The 18,738-nt window shown below is 42.6% G+C and overlaps 2 protein-coding genes across 2 annotated transcripts in view; one reads left to right on the top strand and one right to left on the bottom strand.

Moving 5' to 3' along the window:
• Positions 1 to 18,738, bottom strand: part of LOC118083835 (dynein axonemal heavy chain 11-like) — a 240,858-nt gene that overhangs the window by 49,200 nt on the left and 172,920 nt on the right. Inside the window, exons 59-61 of the mRNA XM_060272909.1 lie at positions 17,300 to 17,443; positions 13,788 to 13,970; positions 9,010 to 9,111 (exon numbers count right to left, since the gene is read on the bottom strand). Coding sequence (XP_060128892.1) covers positions 9,010 to 9,111; positions 13,788 to 13,970; positions 17,300 to 17,443 — 429 coding nt within the window. The remainder of the gene's footprint in view (positions 1 to 9,009; positions 9,112 to 13,787; positions 13,971 to 17,299; positions 17,444 to 18,738) is intronic.
• The window catches only part of MAP3K20 (mitogen-activated protein kinase kinase kinase 20), a 342,609-nt gene that overhangs the window by 186,208 nt on the left and 137,663 nt on the right, over positions 1 to 18,738 (top strand). The gene's annotated exons all lie outside the window — the stretch shown is intronic.

The raw sequence follows: 18,738 nt of genomic DNA, 5'->3' as shown, positions 1-18,738 counted from the left end.
TCCAACTGAACTGGTAGAAAAATGGCCAACCTATTGTGAAATCAAAGTCCAGCAATGTTTTGTGCAGACTATCCTTTACGGTGACATGCTGTCAACAATTGTATTAAGGACAATAAGGCGGTTCAGGTTAGAATTCAGCAACCATTCTCCACTTCAAATTCTGTAGTTAAAACAAAGGGAGCTCAAAGAGATGTTTTGCTCACTAGGACAAGCAAATTAGGCTCCTCCTTGTCCACCTCCTTGTGGAACATCGGCAAACTCCTGACAAACATCCACAGATATTTATCAATACAGGAAAAGCAAACAAACCAAGAGATGGCTTTGAGCATCCTCTGGGAACATCCTCTGGGAGCACAGAGGTTCTTTAATAGATGGTAGAGTGTTCCACTATTTTCACAAGTACTTTGTTTCCCCTTTGATTCACCCATCCAGATAGAAAAACAAAGTAGCAACATACTTAGCAATATTATATATATATATAAACTTTGAAAATGAGCAGAAGTGTGTGCCTGAAAGAATTTGACAAAGTCAGTGTCTGGTCACCAGTCCTTAGTAGAGATACGGTAAGAATAATTAGGAGTGGTGCTACTATTTCTAACAATGATATATTCCAGAACAGGTAATCTGGGTATAATTTTATACTTTCCACTCTGTAACTTTGGCCTCATGCAACTGCAGAGTGTTAAAAAAAATAGGAGGAAAGAGGAAAAGTTGTAGAAAATCCTACCAGCTATTAATAAATGGAAGGCAGACTATGAGTTCATCTAAGTACAGGTTAGGTAATATATATATATAAATATAAATATATGACCTATGGAATCCTGCCAGGATCTGCAGAAGCCTCTGATGGATTGATGAGAAAGAGCTGGTTAGGGACCTGAAATTTGCCTGGGGGCAGCATTAACTTACCTAAGCAATTTTCTAAAGATTTCATAGTATGAAATATGGACAAAGAAAGTGTATGCAACTCTCGAAGGCTGCTTATCCTCTTCCTCTTTAAGGTTTCTTTGAAATACCTGACATCTCCACAAAATGGGTTAAGTTGGGCAGGATGCACACTTGAGATGGAGAGGAGAGAACATGGTGTGTGGTTGAAGTCAGAAAGCTGCACATGGCAGAGACTCTGTTTACTCCGAAAGAAGCCAGGGTTACAATACTACAAGAAGGAGCACCTGTGTGCCAATGTCACACGGTGCATGCTACTCCACTGACCCTTGTGTGACTCCCTTGTTGACTCATTATGACAAATCCCTTTAACTCCTGGTAAACACAAAGCCAACGTTTCCAACCAACCCTGTTACGATTGCCAAATTACACCTGCCACATCTATTCCTCAGCTGAAGGACTTGGGGTTATTCATTCTCCCAGCTGCCCCCGGTATGGAAAATTCCACAGGAAGTGAGACCACTGGAACAATCTATTTTTTCCCCCTACCTTGCGAAACCAAATGAGATTTACATAATTTTACATATGCAAATGAATCAAATGTTTGTGTTTTGAGAAATACATCGCTTATTTGAACTACCTACATTTTTGACGCTACTTAAGTATTGTAGTAACAAACGGCTGCAAGCCTCTACCCCACTTACCTGGGAGCAAGCCCTATTGAACTCAACAGGACTTACTTCCGAGTAGAAGTGTAAAGGAGTGCACTGTTAGCTTATTACACCATTCCCCCCCTTCCGTTTTCTGGAATTACCAATAAGACGTTCCCCTACCCTTACAGTTCGTGCATATAAATGTGATTAATTTTTTTAAGTGCCAAAATCTCTCTCTCTCTCTCTCTCTCTTTTTAAGCAGTGCCCTTTTCAAAACAAGGGGAAATTCAGTGTAGTTTCAGTGCCACAGTGATCAAACAGTGTCACATCACTATGGCAATTGGTGCCCAGGCCAGGAATACAGATCAGCTTTAATTGTGCAACGCCTTATTGCTGGTGCATGTCAATCAGAACCTATGAATTGAGAAAAATTTGCTCTGTTCATTCTGTTAAATGATGTATCCAATTAAACCTGTTAGAATTCATGATCTTCAGTCAAGGTTAAATGAAAGTAGTTACTCCTGTCAGCTAGGTGATTAAATGCTGCCTACATCAGGCACATTTATGTGCAAAATTAAAATTTTGGTATAAAGCATGAATCTTTATGCATGCCAGTTAATTATCTTGCAGTTCCTTCCACTTATTAAATGCCCATTGCATTTCTTCTTAATCATTAGCTTCCTTTCAAAACTTGTTTCATACTCTACATTATACCAAATTTCAATGTTTAAATGAAACGCTGTATAAATGAAAACTTCCTCTTTTCAAGGATTTGGCTGTTGCTATGTTACTGAAAGATAACCGTTATTAACAGTTTCCCTCCCCACCCCCTAGTCATTATGCAAAATATCTGTTTGTGTTGTGCTACAGGGTTCTGAGCCACTGTGATAGGAATCCCTTGTGTTATTGCTGCCTGCTGGTCATTTCTGCTTTCTTTAAACCTACCTAGGACTTCTCCTGTTCACTAGCCAAGCACTGAGGTAGTGGCATGCAATGTTACAACATAACAATCGGCCTTACAATAATAAGAGAAAACGCGCCAGACAGACCCACCCCTCCCTGAAAACACAACAGCCGAAAGCCTTAAAATATACCGGCACGGTTTTAATTTGCCAGAGGAGGGAAAGGGGGAAAAGCTCTGGTGTTGTTGTTGCTGTTTTTAAATGCCCCAGTCCCATATGTGAAATGAGGTGGTGTTGAGGATCAGAGATGGCTAACTTGTGAGATGCTGCTGAACTCCAGCTCCCATCAGCCTCAAGCAGCATGGCCAATGGTCAAGTATGAGGGGAGTTGTGGTCCACCCATCGGGAGGGCACAGCTTTCTCATCTCTGATTTGTAGCAGCACTCCATATCACATAAAGGACAGTGTGTGCCGTTTGACAGCTGAGGGAGGCTTGTTCTCTGCAGACTCCTATCTTACTCTGTCCATCAAGATTTGCAACCTTCCCCTGTCTTCACAGAGTTCTTTGGGGTTCCAGATGTTTTGAGACTACAATTCCCATCATCCCTGACCACTGGTCCTGCTAGCTAGGGATCATGGGAGTTGTAGGCCAAAAACATCTGGAGGGCCGCAGGTTTGACATGCCTGGGTTAAGGCATAGGTAGGCAAACTAAGGCCTGGGGGCCAGATCCGGCCCAATCGCCTTCTAAATCCAGCCCATGGACGGTCTGGGAATCAGCGTGTTTTTACATGAGTAGAATGTGCCCTTCTATTTAAAATGCACCTCTGGCTTATTTGTAGGGCACAGGAATTCATTCATTCCCCCCCAAATATAGTCTGCCCCCCCACAAGGTCTGAGGGACAGTGGACCACCCCTCCCTGCTGAAAAAAGTTTGCTGACCCCTGGGTTAAGGTTACTGAGCTTCCAAACAGGTGTAGCACATAATAATATCAAATTATACTGAGGATAGTATGGAAAAATACGGTAAATAATTGTCAGCATATGTAATGCCAGAAAGAAAGCTTATTGTCTCAGATGATGGGTTATGGTCCAATAATGATTTACTGAGAAATCCCAGTGGTGTACAGTATTATGTCATTACAGGAACCATGAGAATTCCCTCTAAGTTGCTCCTTAGGTAATCAGATTCAGCCGCTAAACTAGGGGCACTTCCAGGTTCCCTGTATATTGAACATTCATCTGGATTTGTTTGTGGTAAGGCTAGATGATATGGCACTGAGCAGTGTTACCCCACAGTAGGGACGGGAGATAAGTTCAATTTGATTCCCATTTAAAGGCAAATTTGCCTAATTAACATTATTCGAAACCATGTGTGAACCGAAACATAGTTATTCCTTCGAAATTTGCACTTCTCCAAATTTTGCATTGCAATTCTCTAGCCAAGTAATGTGTGCAGAATTGCATATACTAGGCTAAAGTGTGCATATAAATGCACTTATCAATGAAAATAATATAAAAATGCATTAGATTAGGGGGAAACGTTTCGTAAAAATGAGTATATTAAGCAAAATTGCATACAAAAATGCAGGAGAAATTTGCACCAAAATGCTGGTGAATTTTCATGAGGACACTGGAAAAATGAAAATTAAACACAAATTGATGTGGAAATGCAGAGAATAGTACTTAAAACTGGTAAAATGAGAAACGGAGAAAAATCAAAAGTGACATGTTAGCCCATCCCTATCTCACACCTTTTAGTATATTTTCCCATCTCTTTTGTTATTGCAAAAGTCTGATATTTGGGGAAGCAGATTTGCTATGCAAATGTCACTGCCCAACCTGGATTTGGTGGCATATGAGGAGTCTGTTATACTTGAGGTTGGTTCCCTGTGTGATTCGAATTCTGACGTTCTAAGTTTATTCTAAATTACATAGAGAACCTGCCCAATTAGAAATTGTTGCCTGCTACAGAAACCCAGTGGAAGGGCGGGCAATTAGGAATGGCATTGGGGAAATGTGGGAGGGGGTGGGCCTGGTGGCCCAGTGGGGTCATCCCTGTTCTCTCTCTTACATAATGATAATCAAATTTGTGTGGGGACAATGACTGAATATGGAATCTCATTAAGATCTACTATTAAGTCCTCCAAGAATTAGTCTAATCACTTTCAAAATTATCTCCACTAGTATCAGCAATCACAGAATTCTGTGATAATGAATCCACAAGTTTACTACAAACTGTATGAAGAATATTTCCTTTGTTTCATCCTGAACCTACAGCCAATCAGTCTTATGACCCTGTGTTGTATTGTGTTGACTGAGAGATAATAATAATAATAATAATAATAATAATAATAATAATAATCATCATCATCATCATCATCATCATCAACCAGTGCGACCAGGGCCGTTTCAGTCCCATAATGAGGCCTGAATCCTGACCGGAAGGGATCCAAATGGTCTGCTTCTTGTTTCACTCTATTTGTTTTCTTGGCACGATATGTTGTTGTTGTTTAGTCGTTTAGTCGTGTCCGACTCTTCGTGACCCCATGGACCATAGCACGCCAGGCACTCCTGTCTTCCACTGCCTCCCGCAGCCTCCCGCAGTTTGGTCAAACTCATGTTCGTAGCTTTGAGAACACTGTCCAACCATCTTGTCCTCTGTCGTCCCCTTCTCCTAGTGCCCTCCATCTTTCCCAACATCAAGGTCTTTTCCAAGGATTCTTCTCTTCTCATGAGGTGGCCAAAGTATTGGAGCCTCAGCTTCAGGACCTGTCCTTCCAGTGAGCACTCAGGGCTGATTTCCTTCAGAATGGATAGGTTTGATCTTCTTGCAGTCCATGGGACTCTCAAGAGTCTCCTCCAGCACCATAATTCAAAAGCATCAATTCCCCTTCATGGATCACTGCCTTGTCGTGGCGAAGGGGCTTAAATAACTTAGAGAAGTTATGTTTTGACCAAACGTGATCCACCTGGAGAAGGAATTGGCAAGCCACTCCAGTATCCCTGCCAAGAAAACTCTATGGACAAAGACAACAGGCACGATATGTATCATAATTTTATAAAACTTGTGACACATTCTCCTTCGCTGTCTTCCCCAAACCAAAATACCCTAATCCCTTCACAGCTTTTCCTTGTGGAAAAGGAAACTTTGTAACACATGATAATTTTGATTGCCCTTTTCTGTACCTCCTATGGCTTTTTATTATCATTTTTTGAGAACTACTGTGCAGTGTATTCTAAATGTGACTCCAACAAAGATTATAACAACATTATCTTCAATGCCTTTCCTAGTAGCTCCTAACGTTGGACACAAAACAATGTTAAGTCCCACTGATTCCTACGAGAGAATTAAGGACTTGAGTAGGGTGCCTAGAAAACAAGTAGACAGCAGCTTCTCCACTGCTGGTGTGTGTTCTCTCTGTAGTGTACCTTATAATTGCCTAATAGTAACAACAGGATTATTGATTCTTTTCATCTTCAGTATTTGGCCCAGCCAAATGACACAGCGAAGAAATAAAAGGAGTTGCAAGGATAGGACCCAGAAAGGGGTATGACAATATAACCGTGTTGAAACCAATTAGTTCTGGACCTGGCCTGCGTCTGGATGGGGGAAGACACCCCCACTCCCAAAACCTTCTGTGCTTTCCTTAGCTATTTGGAAGGAAGACAAGGCATATATTAATTAATCAGGCTAAGCTACTGCAAAACTGAGAAAGTTTGTTCTACTATTTTGTTTGCAGCAGGATCATTCCTTACATATTCACACACTTCTGAAAAGAAGATAGAAAGATAGAAGATAGATAGATAGATAGATAGATAGATAGATAGATAGATAGATAGATATAGTTGCACGTCGAGCCCCAAAACCCTGCCCGTGAAAATAAAGACACCCAGGAGAAAGAATTTAGTTTAAAGGTTAATAATGGGCAAATTTAGGCCACAGTTTTATTGAATACGTAAGTGTGACTGGTATTGGCTTAGACATTGGTATCCAATGACTATACTGGCTCCTGCTCACCCAGCAGGGAGCCTGCAAAGGCTAAACTACCAGCAGAGGGAGCTCCAAGAATGGCTATTGACTGGTGCTCACCCCTGGGGTTCCCGGGGTCCAGGCATGGCTCTAGCCCCTCCCCGGGCTTCGGACAAGATTCAGACCCCCAAATTCCTGTAACGGAATACCCTATCAAATGGAGGGACAGGTGTTGGCCGCACCTCCCCTCCCCACACACCCCTAAACCAATGCCTAACCACCAAACCTTACAAAGTTGTGATGATTGCTGAGAGGTGCACCGGAAATTTTTTGAAATGTTGGGCGGAGAGTTTGCAATGGGGAGGCAATGATCTGAACAGAGATATGGGAAGCAGGGGCTATAACTGCAAGAGAATGTGTACCTGTCTGCACAGGTGTGCATTGGTTCGTGTGAAGCTGCCATCAACCATGACTTATGAGATTGTATGTATGGAATGAGATCATGATACATTTGTAGGATGCAACCCATGTTGCAAGTGAGCATTGGGCTCCAAAAAACGCTCAGGTGGCTTTGCACACACAGTGGACCCCCTTCAGAAATGATCAAACAGCAGCAAAAGTGAGTTAAAGGTCCTTGAATTAAACATAATTACTAAATGTAACTAGCATTCCAGTTGAATGACCAGACCCGTTTTTGTTGGTTATTGGACAAATGCAAGAAAATCAATATCTCTGCTGAGAAACCAGAGTTTAGAATTAAGGGGAAAACCCACTCCAGAACATTCTGAGTTCAAATGTTCATCATTCCCTAGCGTTATTTGAAATTCTTGTTTGGAGTTAAATGGTCAAGTCATAAACAGAATAAATTCTTCACCTACTGGTGGATTTTACAACTTGTTTTTACAACTAGCTTTGAAACTTGGAAAAAGCCACAAAGGTTAACAACAGCTTTATACTCTGTTATTCCTTATCAGTTGAAATAGGACTGGGAGTTTGTTGTCTTACTCCATTCTCTACAGTTTCACATCTAATACTATGTCATGATTTAGTAATTCACCAAACATAATATCAAATGAAGAGGAATTGTACACCTGTATAAAAACAAATGTAATTTTTAGAACTGTTGAGTTTAAAATCAGCATTACTGAAGTCACACATCAAATAAACTATGCACATTGATTGCAAACACCATTTGTTTGCTGAATTACTAGGCTTGACTTGAATTCCCTTTGAGTTCACTGGGATTTCTTTTCATGTAATAATGCTTAGGGCTACACTAATGATTCCTACTGCGTTAAAGCAAACTTTTGCCACTTTAATTCATCTTCGTTGTTCATTTAACAGCACAATCCTAAGCATATTTAGGACACTGCATATGGTTTGCTGGCAACAGTTTTAAACTATTATTTATTGCATTTTTCCTGAAAAAAGATAAATCCAGATTAAATCAGAGTGTCGACAATTCGGGGTGGCATTTTTATGTCAATGTTTTGTGGATGCTGCAAAATCAAACAAACTTGTGTACCATAGAAGCACAATAAACACCCATCTGGAAACACCTTTACTCCCAGGTAAGTGCATACAAGACTGCAATTCAAGTAGTGGAAGGAAACTAGAATACATTTATTTGCTGGTGCATAGCACCTCTGTCAGGGATGTGGGTGGCGCTGTGGGTTAAACCACTGAGCCTAGGGCTTGCTGATCAGAAGGTCGGCGGTTCGAATCCCTGCGACAGGGTGAGCTCCCGTTGCTTGGTCCCAGCTCCTGCCCACCTAGCAGTTCGAAAGCACATCAAAGTGCAAGTAGATAAATAGGGACCGCTCTGGCGGGAAGGTAAACAGTGTTTCCGTGCACTGCTCTGGTTCGCCAGAAGCGGCTTTGTCATGCTGGCCACATGACCCGGAAGCTGTCTGCGGACAAAACGCTGGCTCCCTCGGCCTATAGAGCGAGATGAGCGCCGCAACCCCAAAGTCGGACACGACTGGACCTGATGGTCAGGGGCCCCTTTACCTTGACCTAGCACCTCTGTCAGGTGGATCTAGCAGGTGTAGTCTCCCCCATTAAGAGGGAGAAATTCTTTTTCCTTTTATGATGGATACTTCTTGCAACTGAAAGCTTAAGCCAGCCTAAATAGAGTGTTCCCTGACTTGCAAGTGAAAGCTAAATGAAAACTTGGCCATTTATATCAAGGAACAACATTTATCTGAGAAATAGGCTAGGCTACAGCCAAAAATGGCTGCCACCTCAGTGCCCCCCCTTTATAGCAAGCAAAGGTAAACTAATATTGAATGAATGTCAAATATCAAAGAGAAAACCCACACACAGATCCTTTTTTAAAAAAGCTCCTAATCAGTGGGTAAATAGGCAATTGGGGTCATAGGAGACAATAACAATAATGCTTGGTTCTATTATTTTAGACGAGTGCATCAAGCCAAACAAAACACAACAAATGATTATCCAGGCTAGAAACTCTTTCATTGCCTCTAAGTACAATAATGGAATTTTAAAATTTGGCATGCAGTATAAGGAATGGTGCCCCCTGTTTGATATGTAGGAGATAGGAAGAGACCTACATAAACTGAAGACAATAACACTTACATTGAGCTTCTTCCTTATTGACTCAAGTTTTTCCGCTGCAACGACCAAGTCTGCATTGGCCTGTGCCAGGGCTTGCCGTTTTTGATCTACTTCGCAGTAAACCTAAAAGGCAGAGCAGGATACATGTTTAAACTGTGCACCGCACATCACAGAAATTGTGATACAGGCCTGAATTCAGATAGCAGTCCGGAAAGATAAAAAAGGCTTAGAATCATAGAATCATTTGAAAACTTATAACAGTTTGAAAGTGGACCCTCCCTGTCTAATGAGGATTCAGTTCAGTGATTGTAAGCGTGGAGCTTGAAGTTCATTGATCTACAAGTGGCCAGTTGCTTGATACAGTGGTACCTCAGTTTACGAACTTAATTCATTCCTGAAGTCCATTCTTAAACTGAATCCGTTCTTAAACCGAGGCGTGCTTTCCCGAATGAGGTTTACCGCCACTGGTGCCCTTCCACCATTTGGATTCTGTTTGTAGACTTCCGATTTTGCAGAGTTTTTGCAGTTTTGCAGAGTTCATAAACCAAATAATTCGTAAACGGGACTGTTCATAAACCGAGGTAACTCTGTACCCATTATTTCATCCCAGCCAACACAGCAGTAATTTAGAAAAAGAGAGTGTTCACAGTTAATTACCTCACAACTATGATACATTTACTTAGGGTTTTGGTGGGAACTGAGATAAGTTAGGTGAGGAGTCAGGGTTAGTGGTTACATGCTTATTTCCCCCTCTGTTCCATTTTATGTACGGTAACTTTCTCCACGACCTTTTCTTGCATGATCCCTGTGCTTATCATCACTTGTTATGAAACAGTACACATGCATAAGGGTCCATGAGGGCTCGACATTAAAATGGAACTTATTAGCAGGGAAATTACATCATGCCATATGAACACCTGATATAAGATGGGATCAAACCACCAGCATAATTTATCTTTCACACTTGTTTTATGGGTTCAACTGATCAACCTTAAACATATAATAATTAAGAAAAAAATGTTCATATAATCAGTATGAACACGCCTGAAGTTTGTACAAATGCTACGGGCTATAACATACAGAAAAATAAATTGCCAACTTTTAAAACAAAAAAACCACACACACACACACACACACACGTAAAAGTATCCACACTTACATATATCTTTTGGACGTGTCCACGCAAAAGGAAAGCAGATTGATAAAGGATAGAAGAAATGCTAAATATGCATCATGACAAACAGTGAAAAATTAAGTATTGCAACCTACATTAATTACATTCTAGTAAGATGAATAGGCTGTTCATCATTAATGAGAACATACACCTTTGTCTAAGTTTTATACCTACCTGTGATAAATGTGCTAATGGCGATAAAATACATCATAGTAGCATTTGAATTAACAGCTCACTAATAGATTGACATATGAGTATGAATAAAGTGTTTAATCATAAACATGGCACCACACCTAACAGCAAACCCTCCTCTGTGCATATATCAAAGAAACAGAACCCAATGTAAACATTACAACCTCGTTTTAGTTAGTACATACTAAAACAACGTTATGTCATTGTTTGTAACCACGTTGTGCTGAGAATTATAGTTAGAGCCATACAAATTGTAGTGTGGTTTATGGACCTTTTAATTAAAACAGTGATGACAATTTTTGAATGGGAAGGGTGTATGTTGGCTCTGTGCAAAATACACATTGACTCCTACTCAAGTGACAGCAGCCAGGTAGTCAAACGCTCCTTCTGTGGAGCTTGATCCACAGTGAGCATAAATTCAAACAGTTTGAAGGGGAGTTGATAGACAACTGCTGAGTGAAAGAGTGGAGATTTCACATCCAGAAAGGTAAAGTTTCATTCATAAGACGCGGAGGGTAATATCATTTCTACAATACCACTAAGAAACGCCCGTACAAAATAAAATACAAATTTAATGTTACCAAGCATCTATACTATATCAGGGCCCTCCAGACCAAACTTTCCATGTACATTCAGAGCAATTTGTGCTCTTGACAGTGGTCATGTCTGTTCTCACATTCCAGTCAATTTGCACCCTCAAAATTTTCTGGATAGTCACACAGCACCTTTAGCAATCCATACACAGTCTGAAGCTTTTTGCTGGAAAACCATAGCTTTTTATGCCACAAATGTTTCCATTTTTCTGGATACTGCTTTTGTCACTCTATAGCACTATGGTGCCCTGCCAGTGTACCAAATTAACTTTGCTTCTTTGTGATGTACTTCCTGGATACTGGTGTTCTTGTACAGTAGAACCTCGACTTACCACCGCCCCTACTCGCGAACAATCTGACTTGCGGCCTCGGAAGTAAATACCGGGTTTGCTGTGATTCGCGCATGCGCAGCGGTGGCTTCTGCCAACTGCACATGCGCAGAACGGCGCTGCCGCCGAATGTGCACGTGCAGAACGGCGCTTCTCCCAGAGACCTGGATCGACTCATGAATGGACCTCCATAACGGATTCCATACGCAAGTAGAGGTTCCACTGTAGTTGGAAAGAGGCAAAGGTTTAGCACAGTCGCCATAGCCTTAAAAACACTTTACTACCAGAGAGGAATGGCAAACTAAGCTGTTGGACTATGCCGAAACGGCAAAACTGACTGGAAGGCTCAGGAACCAAGAAGACCAAAACTTCAATAAAGAAGGGGGGGGAATTATAATTTATCTAGGAGACCACTGTAAGCAGGTGAAAACATTAGTAGGATTTTAACAACACTTGTAATGTAGCGAATATCATGGACAATATGGATTATGAAATAATATGCAGCCGAGAGGGTTTACAATAGGATCCATGGAAGGTAAGGTGGGCAGTCCAGAGATTTGGAGAAATCTCAAAATATGGATATGTATTCTGGATTGTTATAAACTAATATTTGTAAAACCAAATAAAAATTATTTAATAGTCATAGTTTCATAGATTAAATATTAGACGAAATTAGTAGAAAATCTGCTTTTTTTAGATTAGTTTTTATTTTTTAAAAATTATTGTGTTACAAAACAAACAAATAAACAGGGGAAAGTACACCTATCATCTCCACTTTAAATCCATAGTTTCTTTTTCAGAGTTTGTTTACATTTAGTGAGAGGCACTTTTGTCACAGACATCTTGTGATTGGGGGAGAAGAGAGGGGAAAGAAGGAGGGGAGTGAGAGAGTGAGGGAGATGTGGTTTATTATTCTTTCATTCTGGTGCATAGTGTTAGTGTAGGGCAGGCCCTCCAGTTTTGGGACTACAATTCCCATCATCCCTGACCACTGGTCCTGTTAGCTAGGGATGATGGGAGTTGTAGTCCCAAAACAGCTTGAGGGCCAAGTTTGGCCATGCCTGGTGTAGTGATTTGTGTCAGCGTCACGTGGGTAGGTCCTTTCTTTATATATTTATTAAAATAATATTTAAAGCAGCTTAAATGAAAAAAAAACCCAATATGAAAATACCCAAACAGCACATTCAGTATAATAATAACAAGGTCAACAATAATATATTCCAGATGTTCCTCCTCTTGCTGCCTCCAGAAGAACAGAATTCCTGGGGCTGTGATTCACATCCCCCCAAAGGCTCACCCCAAAATGTTCCTTTCCCTTTGGCAGCCACCTGAATGCAGCCACTCTCCTTCAAACCTGTTTTATGGGAGTGTGCTTTGGACACCAATGACGGCAGTCTAGATGATAGCTCTTGCTGGCTGGCTAGCTGACGCTTTCCTTAAGTGAGAAGCCTGAGAGACTTCCTGGCAACGAAATACTTTTATTTGTTTTGTTATTTTCATTTGCCACAGGAATGAGCGAAACATTTAGCCGGCCAAATTTCTAGTAGCTCTGGAACATTTGAAGATGAGCCAGCCTTTTCTGTCTTTAGGTCTTTAAAAACAAACAAACATAATAATCATCTTTCTAATACCTAAAATCAGGGCTGTTTTCCAGCTGGAACTCACTGGAACCCGGTTCCGGCACCTCTCAGGTGGGTGCCATTGCCATTCTAAGGGAAGAAGAAGGTGAGGCCAGGCATCTCTTTTCCTAGAAAAATAGCACTGCCTGAAATGCCATACATTTACTTCATGTCAAGATCCACATAACTGTCAAACACAAATAGCTTAAAAGGTAAAGGGACCCCTGACCGTTAGGTCCAGTCTTGGATGACTCTGGGGTTGCGGCGCTCATCTTGCATTATTGACCGAGGGAGCCGGCGTACAGCTTCCGGGTCATATGGCCAGCTTGACTAAGCCGCTTCTGCCGAACTACAGCAGCGCACGGAAACGCCGTTTACCTTCCCGCTGGAAGGTATTTATCTACTTGCACTTTGACGTGCTTTTGAACTGCTAGGTGGGCAGGAGCTGGGACCGAGCAACGGGAGCTCACTCCATCACAGGGATTCGAACCGCCAACCTTCTGATTGGCAAGCCCTAGGCTCAGTGGTTTAGACCACAAAGCCACCCGCGTCCCTACAAATAGCTAAAGGCTGTCCAAAACGTAGGTCCATTTTCCTGAAGGAACACTATGATGACACAATGATGAGAGTGACTGGTTGAGTAGAGCTGTAGAATCAAATTTCCACTCAGCCATGAAGTTTATGGGTTGTCCTTGGGGCAGCCAACATCTTCAACCTCACCTACCTCACACAGTTCTTATGAGGACAAAACAGGTGGAAGAAGAGCCTTGTACACTACCTTGAACTCTTTGGAGGTAAAGCAGGGTTAGAACTGTAATAAATAAACAGGATTACGATTTCTTAAGCAATTAGAAAATAAAGTAGAGCTAAGGTAAATATTATTAATTCCCACCTCGTGGAATTTAACGATATTAATAACCCACGCACAAAGACCAGCAGCTGCTGAAGATTTTGTCCGTACAAACTCTGGGCTGAACTCTGGATCACTCAGATAATCTTCTTTTACAGCTTTAACAGTGGCATCCGGGATATGTTCTTTGTCAAAATTGATGAGACTTTGGAGGAATTCATCTACCTAAAGAGAAAAGAGAAGGAGGCCACCCCAAATCATAGAATCTTAGAGTTGGAAGGGACCCTAAAGCTCATCTAGTCCAACCCCATGCAATGCAGGAATCCCAGCTAAAGTATCCATGACAGATGGCCACGCAACCTCTGCTTAAAAACCTCTAAGGAAGGAGAGTCCACAACCTCTCATGGGAATCTGCTCCACTGCCAAACAGCTCTTACTGTCAGAAAGTTCAAGTCAGAATCTCCTTTCTTGTAAACTTGAAGCCATTGCCCCGAGTCCTACCCTCAGGAGAAAACACACAATTAACTAAGCTGTGTGAAGCTAGTATGACCCCCCTGACAAAATATCTGATCAAAGTTTATTTTTTAATGCTGTGAAAGTTTTTTAAGAGAATTTTTTTTTTGCCATGTTGTGGGATAATCAGTACCTTCAAAGTACAGTGGTTCCTTGGTTTAAGAACAACTTAGTTTATGAACAACTTGGATTAAGAACGTTGCAAACCCAGAAGTAGGTGTTTTGGTTTGTGAACTTTGCTTTGGAAGCAGAACATGTTTCGCTTCCTGTTGAGTGTGTTCCATTTGTAAATTGAGTTCCCCGCTACTATGGGAAAGCACGCCTTGGTTTAAGAACGCTTTGGTTTAAGGTAAACCAAGGTACCACTGTAAAGTCAAAGAAACAATGGAAAGAGCTGCTCCCGCAATAATAATAATAATAATAATAATAATAATAATAATAATAATAATTTATTATTTATACCCCGCCCATCTGGCCGGGTTCCCCCAGCCACTCTGGGCGGCTTCCAAAAAAAAACAGAAATTCTAAAATACAGAAATCCATCAAACATTAAAAGCTTCCCTAAACAGGGCTGCCTTGAGATGCCTTCTAAAGGTCTGGTAATTGTTCTCTTTGACCTCTAGTGGGAGGGCATTCCACAGGGTGGGTGCCACTACCGAGAAGGCCCTCTGCCTGGTTCCCTGTAACTTGGCTTCTCGTAATGAGGGAACCGCCAGAAGGCCCTCGGAGCTGGACCTCAGTGTCCGGGCAGAACGATGGGGGTGGAGACGCTCCTTCAGGTATACCGGACCGAGGCCGTTTAGGGCTTTAAAGGTCAACACCAACACTTTGAATTGTGCTCGGAAACGTACTGGGAGCCAATGTAGGTCTTTTAGGACCGGTGTTATGTGATCTCGGCGGCCGCTCCCAGTCACCAGTCTAGCTGCCGCATTCTGGATTAGTTGTAGTTTCCGGGTCACCTTCAAAGGTAGCCCCACGTAGAGCGCATTGCAGTAGTCCAAGCGAGAGATAACTAGAGCATGCACCACTCTGGAGAGACACTCACTGGGCAGGTAGGGACTCAGCCTGCGTACCAGATGGAGCTGATAAACAGCTGCCCTGGACACGGAGTTGACCTGTGCCTCCATGGACAGCTGTGAGTCTAAAATGACTCCCAGGCTGCGCACCTGGTCTTTCAGGGGCACAGTTACCCCATTCAGGACCAGGGAGTCCTCCACACCCGCCCGCCTCCTGTCCCCCACAAACAGTACTTCTGTCTTGTCAGGATTCAATCTCAATCTGTTAGCCGCCATCCATCCTCCAACCGCCTCCAAGCACTCACACAGGACCTTCACCGCCTTCACTGGTTCTGATTTAAAAGAGAGGTAGAGCTGGGTATCATCAGCATACTGATGGACACCCAGCCCAAACCCCCTGATGATCTCTCCCAGCGGCTGCATATAGATGTTAAAAAGCATGGGGGAGAGGACAGAACCCTGAGGCACCCAACAAGTGAGCGCCCAGGGGTCTGAACACTCATCCCCCACCACCACTTTCTGAACACGGCCCAGGAGGAAGGAGCGGAACCACTGCATGACAGTGCCCCCAGCTCCCAAGCCCTCTAGACGGTCCAGAAGGATGTTATGGTCGATGGTGTCAAAAGCCGCTGAGAGATCCAGCAGAACAAGGAAACAGCTCTTACCTTTGTCCCTAGCCCGCCGGAGATCATCAACCAGTGCGACCAAGGCAGTTTCAGTCCCATGATGAGGCCTGAATCCTGACTGGAAGGGATCCAAATGGTCCGCTTCTTCCAGGCGTGCCTGGAGTTGTTCCGCAACCACTCGCTCAATCACCTTGCCCAAGAATGGAAGATTTGAGACTGGGCGATAGTTGGCCATATTGGCTGGATCTAAAGATGGTTTTTTAAGAAGCGGTTTAATAACCGCCTCTTTCAGCGGGTCTGGGAAGGCTCCCTCATGGAGAGAAGCATTTACCAACCCGCGAAGCCCATCGCCCAGCCCTTCCTGGCTAGCTTTTATAAGCCAGGATGGGCAAGGATCAAGGAGACAGGTGGTTGGTTTCATTCGTCTAAGCAGCCTGTCCACATCCTCGGAGGTAACAGATTGAAATTGATCCCACAAAACTTGACTAGACAGGACTCTAGCACTCCCCCGCCCCGGCCCTGCTCCCACGGTGGAGTCTACCTCTTCCCGAATCTGAGCGACTTTATCTGCAAAAAACTTTGCAAAATCATTGCAGGAGATCATGTGGCCCGTACTGGGCCCGGATGGAACAGGTGGTTCCGCTAAATTGCGAACCACCTGGAAGAGTCTCCTGCTGCTGTTTTCTGCAGATGCGATGGAGACGGTGAAGAAGGTCCTCTTCGCCGTCGCCATTGCCACTTGGTAGGCTCGAAGTTGAGCTCTAGCCCGTGTCCGGTCTGATTCAAAATGAGTTTTCCGCCACCGGCGCTCTAGCCGTCTCAACGACTGTTTCATTGCCCTCAGCGCTGTTAGCGCTTAAATTTCCCCCCTGTGGTTTCCTTTTGTGACAGCTTCTAACCACTTCACAAGATGCACATGTTTTTGGCACCTTAATAATAATAGTAGTAGTAGTAGTGGTAGCAGGAACAATATTAATAATAATAGCTACTACTAAAAATACTGTTGAGGCGTTATGAGTAGCATAAATTATACAGAAAATGTTGCAACCTCTTTTGGAGTACACTGGCTTTTTTTTTTTACATCCCATCCTTCACAGAAGAGGTCTTATATTTATAAGAAACTGTGCTGACATTTAATAAGTATGATTTGGGGAAATGTGTGGCGCAAAGTCATGACATTCCCCTCCCCCACCCTTTGACAGAATGTCAACGGTGTATCTACCAGTAATTACTTTCCTTCCTTTCCTGAAGTTCTTTGACAGACTCCTGCCATGCCCATTATCTTTGGCATTTCCCTCCTATGTGTAACTAGTAGATCAAGGCACACCAGAGATTAAGAAATGTTTACGTAGACTTTTGCGTTAATCTCTGTGTCCCCTCGCAGAGCGTCCCTCTTTACCTTGCTCATATACATCTTGGCCGTTTTCCAGCTCCGGTCCTTTGGAATCTTGCCGCTCGGGGACGAGAGAACCAGGACAGCAGCCGTCACATTTGTTACGATAGCAGGTGGGTTTGGGAAAGTTCTTAGCTCAGTCAGGTTCAGCTGAAATAATAATAATAATAATAATAATAATAATAATAATAATAATAATAATAATAATTTATTTATACCCCACCCATCTGGCTGGGTTTCCCCAGCCATTCTGTGAGGCTTCCACAGAATATTAAAATACAATAATCTATTAAACACTAAAAGCTTCCCTAAACAGGGCTGCCTTCAGATGTCTTCTAAAAGTCTGGTAGTATAGAACAGGATGATATTCCAGCTGAACTATTTAAAATTTTAAAAGATGATGCTGTTAAGGTGCTACACCCAATATGCCAGCAAGTTTGGAAAACTCAGCAATGGCCAGAGGATTGGAGAAGATCAGTCTACATCCCAATTCCAAAGAAGGGCAGTGCCAAAGAATGCTCCAACTACCGCACAATTGCGCTCATTTCACACGCTAGCAAGGTTATGCTTAAAATTCTACAAGGCAGGCTTAGGCAGTATGTGGACCGAGAACTCCCAGAAGTGCAAGCTGGATTTCGAAAAGGCAGAGGAACCAGAGACCAAATAGCAAACATGCGCTGGATTATGGAGAAAGCTAGAGAGTTCCAGAAAAACGTCTACTTCTGCTTCATTGACTATGCAAAAGCCTTTGACTGTGTCGACCACAGCAAACTATGGCAAGTTCTTAAAGAAATGGGAGTGCCTGATCACCTCATCTGTCTCCTGAGAAATCTCTATGTGGGACAAGAAGCTACAGTTAGAACTGGATATGGAACAACTGATTGGTTCAAAATTGGGAAAGGAGTACGACAAGGTTGTATATTGTCTCCCTGCTTATTTAACTTATATGCAGAATTCATCATGCGAAAGGCTGGACTAGATGAATCCCAAGCAGGAATTAAGATTGCCGGAAGAAATATCAACAACCTCAGATATGCAGATGACACAACCTTGATGGCAGAAAGTGAGGAGGAATTAAAGAACCTTTTAATGAGGGTGAAAGAGGAGAGCGCAAAATATGGTCTGAAGCTCAACATCAAAAAAACCAAGATCATGGCCACTGGTCCCATCACCTCCTGGCAAATAGAAGGGGAAGAAATGGAGGCAGTGAGAGATTTTACTTTCTTGGGCTCCTTGATCACTGCAGATGGTGACAGCAGTCACGAAATTAAAAGACGCCTGCTTCTTGGGAGAAAAGCAATGACAAACCTAGACAGCATCTTAAAAAGCAGAGACATCACCTTGCCGACAAAGGTCCATATAGTTAAAGCTATGGTTTTCCCAGTAGTGATGTATGGAAGTGAGAGCTGGACCATAAAGAAGGCTGATCGCCGAAGAATTGATGC

This window comes from Zootoca vivipara, chromosome 1, assembly GCF_963506605.1.
Source record: "Zootoca vivipara chromosome 1, rZooViv1.1, whole genome shotgun sequence".
Classification (NCBI taxonomy): Eukaryota; Metazoa; Chordata; class Lepidosauria; order Squamata; family Lacertidae; genus Zootoca; species Zootoca vivipara.
This window is presented reverse-complemented; position numbering and strand designations above follow the sequence as displayed.